The sequence below is a fragment of the Pogoniulus pusillus genome, chromosome 4 (assembly GCF_015220805.1).
Source record: "Pogoniulus pusillus isolate bPogPus1 chromosome 4, bPogPus1.pri, whole genome shotgun sequence".
Taxonomy (NCBI): domain Eukaryota; kingdom Metazoa; phylum Chordata; class Aves; order Piciformes; family Lybiidae; genus Pogoniulus; species Pogoniulus pusillus.
In genome coordinates, this window is record NC_087267.1 from 1212487 (window position 1) to 1225413 (window position 12927).

General features: G+C 46.1%; 1 protein-coding gene across 4 annotated transcripts in view; it reads left to right on the forward strand.

The window, feature by feature from the left end:
* Positions 1-11856, forward strand: part of LIN7A (lin-7 homolog A, crumbs cell polarity complex component) — a 39027-nt gene extending 27171 nt beyond the window's left edge. Inside the window, exons 4-7 of one of the 4 annotated variants that reach the window (XM_064141955.1) lie at positions 1905-2114; positions 7264-7476; positions 9207-9230; positions 9352-11856. In XM_064141955.1, coding sequence (XP_063998025.1) covers positions 1905-2114; positions 7264-7476 — 423 coding nt within the window. In that variant the 3' untranslated portion in view covers positions 9207-9230; positions 9352-11856. The remainder of the gene's footprint in view (positions 1-1904; positions 2115-7263; positions 7477-9206; positions 9231-9351) is intronic. The other 3 variants (XM_064141933.1, XM_064141948.1, XM_064141941.1) reach the window with 3 other exon arrangements.
* Positions 11857-12927: the final 1071 nt, after the last annotated feature.

Below are 12927 nucleotides of genomic sequence, written 5' to 3' on the forward strand. Positions count from 1 at the left end.
AATGATAACTTCCTGAGGGAATCCACACACCCATGCCAGAACCCATTCTGTGTGCCAGTATGAAATATGCTCTGTATTTCCAGAACAGGCACAAAGATCTGTGCTTCCAGACAAGGAGATCCACCCTGGCTCTCTTGTTTCCATTACCATTTTGTACTCTACACTCTCTTTCTGGGTGGTATAGCAGAGAGTATGCAAACCAGGTAAACCTGCAGAAGCCTGTGAAATCAGTGACAAAACTCCCTGGAGTCCTAATGGGACTAAGCTCTTACCATTAGGTATTTACATTAAGAGACTGTGATTTAGAGATGTAGCAGGTGCTGAAGGTTGGGAGCGTGTTACAGAGTTATTTCTGCAGTATTTTAGAGAAGCAAGCTGTGTAGTAGCTAGCAAATGGCCCAACAGGCACTACATTGTAGTGCATTTTCCATCCTAAATAGGACCTTCCTTTCTGTAGGCTGTCCACCTGACTTTAACCTTTTCCTAGTGGAAAGTTAAGGAGCAATGTAAATTCACGAGGGTCTTTGGCAAGGAATGTGTGTGTGAAACCCTGATTTGCCTGCACTGCAGGTAAACTGAGAAAATACTGCCCTGTTGTGTAGCAAATGGGGAGAGATCCAATTAGTGTTTGCCATTCTCATTTCTTATTCATATAGAACAGCAGGGTTACAGAGCAATGTTTCAATACCGCAATATTTCCTGGTTATTTCTGGGCTGTCTGCATTGCATTTTCCTAGTGCCTCCATGTCTGACATGAAATGTATGCATGATGACAAGGTCTGCATGTGCAAAAGACATGTAACCAAGAACGATCCATTATGTCACATCATCCACTAGCTTCTGTTAAGCATAAGCAGTACCAAGATGCTAAAAACACGAGTGGAATGCAGAATCGTTCGAGCAGTTTGGACTACAAATGTTGGGAAGGATTCGTAACGTTCCTTTAATGATTTACTGAGATCTATAAGCAGGAAAATGCTTGACATGAAAAGTTAAATATGAAGTGTCCTGTTTTTCTTGGTGCTAGCTTTACAGTTGGTTACATGGGGGGGTTGTTTTGCTAGGGTAAGCTTAACAATCTAGGGTTTTTCTAATTGATTTTATAGATCCATTTTCTTAAGATTTACTTTTCAATGAAAGCTTGGATCCAGTTGTATTCTAAAACCTCATGTATGTGTTTCAGGTTTGACTTAGCTTGCAAGGTTTCATAAAGGTGGCAAATTAAAAGGCTTCATAAAGGATGGCAAATTGAAAGGCTTCATAAAGGATGGCAAATTAAAAGGTTTCATAAAGGTGGCACATTAAAAAGTTTCAAAGAGATGGCAAATTAAAAGGTTTCATGAAGATGGCAAATTAAAAGGTTTCACAAAGGTGGCAAATTAAGAGGTTTCACAAAGATGGCCAATTAAAAGGTTTCCTAAAGGTGGCAAATTAAGAGGTTTCATAGATAGCAAATTAAACTTTTTAAAGATAAGAATATCCCTTAAGGATATTTTTTTCTGTGCCTGAAGAATAAAGTAACAAATTCTGTACCTCTGAAAGCAGAGAGCTAACAGTTCAGTTCGTCCACTGTCTCTCAGTAAGACCCTTCCTCCCTGTTATAAGGCAGAGAAGAACCGCAGTAGCGATCATGAGTGTTGACCACCACGCAGTCAGGCTTCCCAGTGCCTGCTTCTGGCTGTGCTGCGTCGCTTCTGACAAGTCACCTAAGCTACCTCTTCCTGTGCTTACCTCTTGAGCTCCAAAGCATTGAGATCTTTTTTGTAATGGTTTCAGATCCTCAGGAAGAGTCAGGCTAAAATACTTCAGTGTTTTCACAGGGGTGAGTTCCTCCTACAAGCGAACAGCAGAGTGTTTGTCAGTGCTCTCCCCACGCAGTCAAGTGACTTGTTTTTCTCTTCCAGGCAACAGTTGCTGCTTTTGCTGCAAGCGAAGGCCACTCGCACCCGCGGGTGGTAGAGCTGCCAAAGACTGACGAAGGCCTGGGCTTTAATGTCATGGGAGGAAAGGAGCAGAATTCACCCATTTATATTTCTCGTATCATTCCTGGAGGAGTGGCGGAAAGGCATGGAGGGCTCAAACGGGGGGACCAGCTGCTCTCGGTCAATGGAGTGGTATGTGGAAATTTGATAAAGCTTTCCCTTTCATCTGGGTTTTCAGCACTGGTCTGATACTGTGATTAAAGATGCAGCCATATGCAACAAGAATTGGCTTTGTGAGAGAGCCCCTGTGTATCTGTGAGCACCAGTTAGCTCTGCGTTTCTTTGCGGTGCAGTGAGGCAAAGCTGCATCGACAGCGGCGTGCCACAACAATTTAAGTTGCAAGGGGGGGGGGCATTTGAAGAGCTTCGTTCCCAATTCAAACCCCGTGCCTCATTTTCAAGGACACTATATCTTTCTGAATCATAGAATCACAGAATCAGTCAGGGTCAGAAGGGACCACAAGGATCATCTAGTTCCAACCCCCCTGCCATGGGCAGGGACACCCTACCCTAGAGCAGGCAGCCCACAGCCCCATCCAGCCTGGCCTCAAACACCTCCAGCCATGGGGCCTCAACCACCTCCCTGGGCAACCCATTCCAACTCTCTAACTACGCTCTAACTACTACTACTCTCTCTAACTACTACTACTCTCTAGCTCTAACTGCTCTCATGCTGAATAACTTCCTCCAGCACATCCACATCCTTCTTGTAATGGAGGCTCCAGAACTGGATGCAGTACTCCAAATGGGGTCTCAGATTCTAGATTTCTTTCGGTGGCAGTCATCCAGCTATGGTGTCTTTGTCAGAGAAACCAGCTGTGGATATACACACACAGAGGCAGTATGTATCCTCAGTAAAAAGGGACTTTTTTGGCAGTCACTTTTCATGTAAGTCAATACTTGAGGGCAGAGTGTTTTCCACTAGTTTCCCTGGGAACATCAGTGTGGAGGGAAAAATGAAAGGGCTGTTGGAATAGAGAGGAAAAAGAAAATATGTAGTGAGATTTTGCCTTTCATTTTGCTTTTTGTTCCCTTTTACAGGTAAGCAGACTCATTCCTATAACCTTACACCTAAAAAACCCCATAATCCTTATCCATAATCTTAATAAAAACATAATCTTTTTCATCCTCCATCTAAACCTTGTATTTAAATGCACTAGAGGCACGTAGGAGCAGTTGCTGATTCCAGCTATCAATATAAGACTTTCCATCTTCAATTTCTTCTTTGTTGCAAGCCCATAAAGAATGAAAAAAATGCTTTCATTTCTACATGCTTTCATGTTGTCATCTGTTCCCCTTTCTCTTGAAACAAAATACCACTGCAACAACTCAGATTTTCTGCCACTTCTATCAAGCATTGTGTTCTCAAAAGAGAAATAATTGGTCTGGAAGCTTGTTTGCTCCAGTACACATTGAAAAAGAAAATGGATCAGCCCAAAAGACATTTAATAAAGTAAATTGTCTCAACTTCACCCGTCAGAAGTAAGTCAAATAATTGTGTTCATAGAATCATAGAATCAGGCAGGTTGGAAGAGGCCTCCAAGTTCATCCAGTCCAACCTAGTGCCCAGCCCTGTCCAATCAACCAGACTATGGCACTAAGTGCCTCATCCAGGCTTTGCTTGAACACCTCCAGGGACAGTGACTCCACCACCTCCCTGGGCAGCCCATTCCAATGTTGCTGTTCTTCAAACAACTGAACAAAAAGAGAAAGAAAATAAGAGTTTCTGTGCACTAATTGATAGATGGTTCCTGAAAAATCTTTTTATTTTCAACAGTGTTCAGCCAAATACCAGGGAGGAAAGCAGTGAACCTTCAGGTGTCAAATAACATGGAATTTGACTCTGCTCTCAACTCTGTTTCATGATACTCTGTTACAAAAATGTCATGAATGAAGCTAATACAAAAAAATCCCCATATGAAATTGTCAATTGTATGTAAGTGCATGAGAAAGCTGATTCAGAGATGCCACAGAACTGTGACTGTGTTCAGAGTCTAAACAACAGAATTTGAAGTTTGAGTTGCAGTTGCATACTTGAAATAATGCCTATGAGTGAATGTGAAGGTTTGGGTGTTCCCTTCCACCCCCCCACTTTGGGAAATCACCCAGACTAGACTCATTGGCTCTGGGAATTGAATGAAGCTTTGTATTTACAGCTAGCACAATAGACAAGCAGATAGTTACAGTATATACAGTTATAGACAGACATAGACAAAGGAAAAGGTAATACAGAAACACAGCAGCCCTCCCAGAAACCTGAGTCCCCAGGAGGGGCTCCCAACCACCCTTCCACTTTCCCCCTGCCCCTCAACCTTACTTATGTTTAAGGTAGTATGGAGGGTCAGCCAGGGGAGTTAGGAAGCAGGTGGATTAACCACAGAGACCGTAGGTTAGGTTAGATTAGAGAGATGCAGCCCAAAGCCCAGGCAGAGACTGAGTTATCTATATTTACATTCTTGTTCTTACCCATCTCAGCAAGCCTATGAGTGCAGCAGCCATCACCATTGCTTCCTTCTCACTGCCTGGAATCTAATTCTTCTCACCAAAACATTCTAGCTAGGCTCAAACCAGCACAGTGAACAGTCCTGGGCTGAGCCAAACCCCTACAATATACTTCATAGGAAGGAAAAAATTACAGAAGTGGCAATTTGTTTACAAACAGCTTGAGGTGGGAGGGAGAAGGTCTAAGTTTTCCATTGTTCACTGGGACTAGCTCATTTGAAGTAGATCTTTCCAGGTCCCTTCCAGCCCCTGCCCTTCTGTGATTCACTCTCTGCTTCTCTTAATTTAGCAAGCAGTACTCAGTATGTGCAGTACAACAGACAGCTCAGCAGCCCAACACCAAGTGGAAATGGAGTAGCTGTGACTTGTTTCTGCTCAGAAGTTGGTGGTTATCCAACTTCACAATTATCAGTGTAAAATTAGAGCTCTGTGATCAGATTCATTATCCCAGTCTGACTGGGATCACTTTTCCTTGAGCACCTTCACCAAATGTTTTTTGAAAGTGCTTTCTTACTATGCTGGGGATTTTGTTGTGTGCTCTGGTTCCATACCCCCTAAAGGAAAGGAAATTGAAAGCAGTTAGGCCTGCAGATGGCTCAGCACAGACATTTCTTGGTGACTGTTCATATCTGGCAAAGAGTCTGCATTTGTCAGATACCTGATGTGAGTCACATACAGAAGGGGATGCAAAATTTGGCTGTTTCTCACCCAAGCATTTGTTTACAAGCTGACAGAAATATTCTCTTTCTCAGCTTGTGGGTTAACAGATTCCCTTTGCTGGCTGCAGGAATGTAGGAGTCTTTTCATAGAGTCAGTCAGGGTTGGAAGGCACCACAGGGATCAGCCAGTTCCAACCCCCCTGCCATGCCCAGGGACACCCTACCCTAGAGCAGGCTGCACACAGCCTCAGCCAGCCTGGCCTGAAACACCTCCAGCCATGGGGCCTCAACCACCTCCCTGGGCAACCCATGCCAGAGTTGCATATTTTTCCTTTTCTCTTAAGATGTGAACAATCCCCATGCCTGAAAAGCACTGCAGTCACTTCAGCTGATGGTAGAAATTACTCTTCACAGCCAAGTCCCTCCCTGCTCTTTTGAAAATTTAATGTTTCAAGCAACATTAGCCTGAAGTCAGATCTTGGGCCCCTTTGAGAATACTTTTGCTTTCACAGGAGGTATCACCTTACTATAAAACTCTTTCCAGAAAGGGAGGGAAAATGTATATTCCTCCAGCAGGAACTGGCAGTGTGTCAGCTGGTAGTGTTTCACTGCTTACAGTTAACCAGGTAAAGACTGGTTTATCTCCAGCAGGAACTGGCAGTGTGTCAGCTGGTAGTGTTTCACTGCTTACAGTTAACCAGGTAAAGACTGGTTTATCTCCAGCAGGAACTGGCAGTGTGTCAGCTGGTAGTGTTTCACTGCTTACAGTTAACCAGGTAAAGACTGGTTTATCTCCAGCAGAGAACCTGTATCCTTTAAATATGAACTGTGTGAGCAGTGCCATTGACTCTCTGAAGCAAGGCTTGTCCCCTGGAGCAGCAAGCATGTGCCTTTGCCTGCAGCTCAGCAACTGCTTAATCCCTACACATCATTCCCTGCTGGATCCAAACAGGGACAGGGCATAAAGAAGGAATTGCCATTTCAAACTTGCAAGGACTTAATTCCTTACCAACATTTAAAGAGGATTTGATTTTTGCATCCTGCAAACAGCTTGGGTATTTACTGTGGGATCTGGGTTTTGGTTTTTCATTTGTTTGCCTAAAGCTTGTTGAGTATCTCCCCTTCATTTCACACAGATCAGCTCTGTAATGCAACCCGACCCAGATCTGGGTTATTTAAGGTCCTGCATCCGGGTCAAGGCAATCCCAAGCACCAATCCAGGCTGGGCAGAGAGTGGATGGAGAGAAGCCCTGAGGAGATGGACTTGGGAGTGCTGCTGGAGGAGAAGCTCAACATGAGCCAGCAGTGTGCACTTGCAGCCCAGAAAGCCAACCAGATCCTGGGCTGCAGCAGCAGCAGTGTGGCCAGCAGGGCCAGGGAGGTGATTCTCCCCCTCTACTGTGCTCTGCTGAGACCCCACCTGGAGTACTGCTCCAGTTCTGGAGACCCCATTCCAAGAGGGATGTGGAGATGCTGGAGTGTGTCCAGAGCAGGGCCAGGAGGATGCTCAGAGGGCTGCAGCAGGTCTGCTGTGAGCACAGACTGAAAGAGTTGGGGCTGTGCAGGCTGGAGTAGAGGAGGCTCCCAGGTGACCTTCTTGTGGCCTTCCAGGATCTGAAGGGGGCTACAAAAAAGCTGGGGAGAGACTTTTTAGGCTGTGAGGGAGTGACAGGACTGGGGGTAATGGGGCAAAGCTGGAGGTGGGGAGAGTCAGGCTGGAGGTGAGGAGGAAGTTGCTGAGCATGAGAGTGGTGAGAGGCTGGAATGGGTTGCCCAGGGAGGTGGTTGAGGCCCCATGGCTGGAGGTGTTTCAGGCCAGGCTGGCTGAGGCTGTGTGCAGCCTGCTCTAGGGTAGGGTGTCCCTGGGCATGGCAGGGTGGTTGGAACTGGCTGATCCTTGTGGTCCTTCCCAACCCTGACTGATTCTATGGTTCTCTGAATACATTCCCAGCAGTGCATTAAATCTTATTTAGCTCAACGCTTCCCTTTAGTGGTCCCTTGAAAAATGTAAGGTGTGGAATCTTCCTGAAAGCCCAGCAGCTTTTCTAGATGAAAACAGAGGACAGAGCTCTAAGTCAAAGCAGCATTTTTGTTACTGAATCTGTTCTCCCTGCTCCCAGAGCGTGGAAGGAGAGCATCACGAGAAGGCAGTGGAGCTGCTGAAGGCGGCCAAGGACAGCGTCAAGCTGGTGGTGCGCTACACGCCCAAGGTGCTGGAGGAGATGGAGGCTCGCTTTGAGAAGCTGAGAACAGCCCGGCGCCGGCAGCAGCAGCAACTGCTCATCCAGCAGCAGCAGCAGCAGCAGGGCACACAGCAAAACCACATGTCGTAGGTGAGAGGATTCAGTGGTCTTGGCTCAGGCTGCTGGTGGCACCCACCTGCGCCACCAGGGAGCTGTCGGCTTGGGCCTGTCCCAGCCCCAGCAGAAGCAGGGCGGCTGGGGGCTCCGGGACAGCCCCAGTCCTGAGCAACCCTCCCTGGGAGTAGGGACAGGCCAGGATGTGGCCAGCAAGCTGGCCTGGCTCAGAGGGGTCCCTGACTAGGCAGGGCAGGGCTATGGGAAGGCTGTGGATGGAGTCTACCTGGACTGCAACAAAGCCTTTGACACTGTCTGCCACAAGAAGCTCCTAGCCAAGCTGGCAGCTCATGGTTTGGACAGATTCAATCTGTGCTGGATCAAGAACTGGCTGGATGGCAAAGCCCAGAGAGTGGTGGTGAATGGTGCCACATCCATTTGGCAGCTGTCACTAGTGGTGTGCCCCAGGGATCAGTGCTGGGCACAGTCCTGTTCAATATCTTTATTGATGACCTGGACGAGGGCATTGAGTCCAGCATCAGTAAGTTTGCAGATGACACCAAGCTAGGAGCAGCTGTGGAGCTGTTGGAAGGTAGGAGAGCCCTGCAGAGGGACCTGGCCAGGCTGGATGGGTGGGCAGAGGCCAATGGGATGAGATTGAACAAGGCCAAGTGCAGGGTTCTGCACTTTGGCCACAACAACCCCAAGCAGCACTACAGGCTGGGGACTGAGTGGCTGAGAGCAGCCAGGAAGAAAGGGAGCTGGGGGTACTGATAGAAAGTAGCTGAAGATGAGGCAGCAGTGTGCCCAGGTGGCCAAGAGAGCCAATGGCATCCTGGGCTGGCTCAGGAGCAGTGTGGGCAGCAGGACAAGGGAGGTTCTTGTGCCCCTGTGCTCAGCACTGCTCAGGCCACACCTTGAGTGCTGTGTCCAGTTCTGGGCTCCTCAATTCAAGAGAGATGTTGAGGTGCTGGAATATGTCCAGAGAAGGGCAACAAAGCTGGTGAGGGGCCTGGAACACAAATCCTATGAGGAGAGGCTGAGGGAGCTGGGCCTGTTTAGCCTGGAGAAGAGGAGGCTCAGGGGTGATCTTATTGCTGTCTGCAACTACCTGAAGGGAGGCTGTAGCCAGGTGGGAGGTGGCCTCTTCTCCCAGGTAACCAGCAATAGAACAAGGGGACACAGTCTCAAGTTGTGCCAGGGTAGGTATAGGCTGGATATTAGGAGGAAGTTCTTCCCAGAGAGAGTGATTGGCATTGGAATGGGCTGCCCAGGGAGGTGGTGGAGTCACTGTGCCTGGAGGTCTTCAAGCAAAGCCTGGCTGAGGCACTTAGTGCCATGGTCTGGTTGATTGGCCAGGGCTGGGTGCTAGGTTGGACTGGCTGAGCTTGGAGGTCTCTTCCAACCTGGTTGATTCTATGAGCATAACAGCAATTAAGTTCTATGACCTTGTTGTGAGTTTATAAAGAGGTAGCAGAATTATGGGATTGAATAACAATCTTCTGGTCCCCCTATATTCTCAACCTGGGCCAGATGCCCACCTTGCAGACTCACTGCCCTGTGACCACCAGAATTTTGGGTTTATTGATGCAAGCCTTTGTTCTGAGTATGGTCTGAATCCCACCTCAGGGCTTCAGCTCGTTCAGGAGGTATGAACAGTAGTGTTTAATGAAGTGAGTTTTGCCTCTCTTTGTAAAGCAGTGCTGCTGCAGCAGGTGAGTGTATGAGAAGCACAGACTCACATCAAGTCTTTCATTTTTTTTCAGTTGCCTAAGTCTTTGCATTATCAGGTAAGATGTTTTTACTGACTTTCTTTAAACTGTGAGGGAAGAAAGGCAGGCAGAGACAGGCAGCTGCTTAGTTCCTTAATTCCTTGTGGCTACTCTGAGAAATGTGTTTCTTTATTTCTAGGTTATTCTCAAGGAAAAAAAAGCCTCGCTCAAGAGCTCAGTAATCAAGCAACAAGAGCTGTACTTCAGGATTCCAGCAAAAGGAAACAACTACAGGAAGAGAAAACAGAGTTCATCTGGAGGATGTGCAGTACAAGAATAATGTAGTTAAGAGAGCCATAGGGAAGGTACCTTTCATGATAAGGCTTTTCAGCACGCAGCAGTCACAGATTCATAGCACTCCTGTGACTCTCCCTAACGAGAGCATCATGATGGGCAAACCCTGTGAAACAGAGATGTGTCAGGGCTTCCACACAGTGCTGCGTGATCTAATCTTGCACTCCTTATTCTTAACACCTTGGCCAGTTGGCTTTCTCTAGTCGGTGAAAATTTCTGGTTTAAGGAGGTCAAGATTGGCTGCTTTTGGGGACAGGATCTTTCTCTGTAGTTATCTCCAGCAACCACCAACCACATCAGTCCAAAACGTTACCGCAGAGCGACATCAAGCGCGTACATCACGCTTCCTAGCCACTTTGTACTATATACTGTAGAGCTGTTTTAACCTAACTTACTGTTTGTAATTTCCAGTTTTCCCTCTGGAAATAGGAATTTACTATATTTATAAAGGATTCCATTTGTAGAAGCAATTTGGCTTTTTACTCTTGGTGTTTCCGTCTCTATTTTATTATGCATCGAACAGAGTGAGGAAGTTTTAGGTCCATTTTAGTTTTATGAGTAGTAAAGTTAGGGAATCCTAGAACTGTATTTTTAAACTTAGGTATTGCTTGTATCTATTATAGCTACTATTCAGAATTCTAGAACTGGATATATTCTATATTTATTCCATAAAATCTATATTGTCTCAATGTACCTTTTAGAGGAAGTAGGGTCTTTGCTTAGCATGTGTTGCAAACGTAGTAAGCTAATGTTAGCAAAAGACCAAGCTTTGTTTGGCAGATACTCCTGTGAGAACATCATCTCAGCTTTTCTGTGTTCTTTAAGTTGTTTTCCAGTCTAATATTTTAGAAGGGAGGGGGTACTAAGTTGTTTCTGTTAAGACTCACACATTTCGGAGTTAGACTTCTGATTTCTTTCTTTGTGGGTTTTTGTTTTCAAGCGAACCAAATTGGAGTGTGTGAACGAAATAAGTTGTGAAGTTTACATGTCTGCTTTTCCAAAGAGAACAGAGGAAGCTGGGAGGCTGTAAGTGGCATCTGTTTTCAGTGAGTCTTTAAAAAAAGGTAAAAATGACCAAAAAAAAAAAAAAAAAGTCCAAAAATGGATCATTTTCAACATGCCTCCTGTGCTCCATAAGAAAAGGCTGGGGGAGAAAAGGAGTTTAGGGAAGAAGCCTTGCATGTCGGAGGCCCCCTTCAGATATTGAAAGGCCACAAGAAGGTCACCTCATTGTGGCCTTCCAGGATCTGAAGGGGCCTACAGAAAGGCTGGGGAAGGACTTTTCAGGCTATCAGGGAGTGACAGGACTGGGGGGAATGGAGGGAATCTGGAGATGGGTAGGTTCAGGCTGGACATGAGGAGGAAGTTGTTGAGCATGAGAGTGGTGAGAGGCTGGAATGGGTTGCCCAGGGAGGTGGTTGAGGCCCCATGGCTGGAGGTGTTTCAGGCCAGGCTGGCTGAGGCTGTGTGCAGCCTGCTGTAGGGTAGGGTGTCCCTGGGCATGGCAGGGGGCTTGGAACTGGCTGATCCTTGTAGTCCCTTCCAACCTTGACTGACTCTATGATTCTGATGCTATGACTCCAGCTGAGGTCAGTGTAAGGTTAGTAACATGAGAAATGTCAGCATGGTCTGAGCCACTGTTCTGGTTGTGAACTTGGAACAAAGAAACGGTTAACATTTTGGAGAAACCACAGAGAGAAAAGCAAAAGAGGGAAACCTGTCAGTATCAGAGCACATGGTAGAAACCAAATACAGTCCAGCCAACAGTCTTGACAGTGTTTGATTGGTGTAAGTAGCCACTGAAAGGAAAGCATTGTATTTTTAAAACCAAACAGCATGAATTTATCCAGAGAAGCCTCATTTTATACAGAGAAGTAATTCTATCTAGTGGTCATTGATGACAGTATTAATTAAGACAGTGGAGTTGGAGAACTACCAGGATTAAAGATGAAATATATTGTATTATGACCTGCATGGTGTCTTTTTATACTTAATAAAATTGTACCTACCTATTTTAAATCTGTACTCTCAAGCAGGCACTGCTGTGGATGGTACATAAAATGTTATTATGACTGCATATAACTGCTCTGTGTCTCATCAGTGTGACTTGAATTACACTGCTAACTGCATTTGCAGAGGCCAGTTACTCAGATTGAGTCAGCTCACTGTACAGCATTTTTCCAAACTGCCTTTCCACCTCTGCCCTCCTCTTCCTCAAAAACCATTGGGTTTGATGGAGTGGAATGTGCTGGTTAATAAGTTTCCATAGTAGAATGCCATTCATATGAAGAAGCAGATCAGAGTCGTTTTCATGTATTGTTATTCAATAAATTATTTATACATCCTAAAATTAACATTCTAATCTTTGCCAGCACTTAACAAGAAGCTGAAAGGGAAATATAAGAAAAATACCAACGTCAGTGAATTGGTGGAAGTGTAAGCAGGAGGAAACAGCTTCGTATGGGTTGCTTTTCATGTCCCTTACTGGTCAGTCAAACATACAGCCACTTAATCTACATCCAGATCTGGAGCCCTCAACACAGCAAGGGCATGGACCTGATGGAGAGAGTCCAGAGAGGGCCATGAAGATGATCAGGGGCTTGGAGCAGCTCTGCTATGAGGACAGGCTGAGGGAGCTGGGTTGCTCAGCCTGGAGAAGAGAAGTCTCCAGGGACATCTAACAGCAGCCTGCCAGTACCTGAAGTGAGTTACAAGAAGACTGTTTTGCAAAGGCCTGCAGTGACAGGACGAGGAACCAGGGAACAGGTTTCCCAGGGAGGTGGCTGAGGCCACTTAGCTGGAGATATTCAAGGTGAGGCTGGACAGAGCTCTGGGCAACCTGATCTAGCTGAGGATGTCCCTGCTGACTGCAGGGGTGTTGGACTGTTTGACCTTTGGAGGTCCCTTATGGCCTGGACCATTCTATGCCTCTATGATTCTGTGATTAATATGTGTCCCTAAATCTCATCTGCATGTAGTTGTGGACAGTCTTCATTTGTGATTCTAATGTCTTTGGTCCTGATGCAGTAAAGCACTTGCACACTTACATGGCCTGAATTATGACCTAAAAGAAACGCAGGGAGAACACTTTCCACATGCAGGTACTTGTGCATCATATTTTAACTGAGTGCTCTCCTGACGTTTGCTCTTTCACTGCACTGAATTCATACTCCTTCAGCCAACTCAGTGAGTTTTATTGCTCACATTTACCCTTAGAATTCACTCATATTTCTCTGCACTGCTGGCAAACCAAAGCAGAAGTTCCAGCAAGGGGTTTCTGTCTCTTTATTACATTTTTACAGGCTCTTGTGTCATCTTCACCATTGCTAAGGAGTCACAGGTAAGATCTAATAATAGAGCCTCAAGGTTGGTGTCACTTACTTGCTGAAGCTGATGCACCTGCTGCACTAGCCATAGCTCT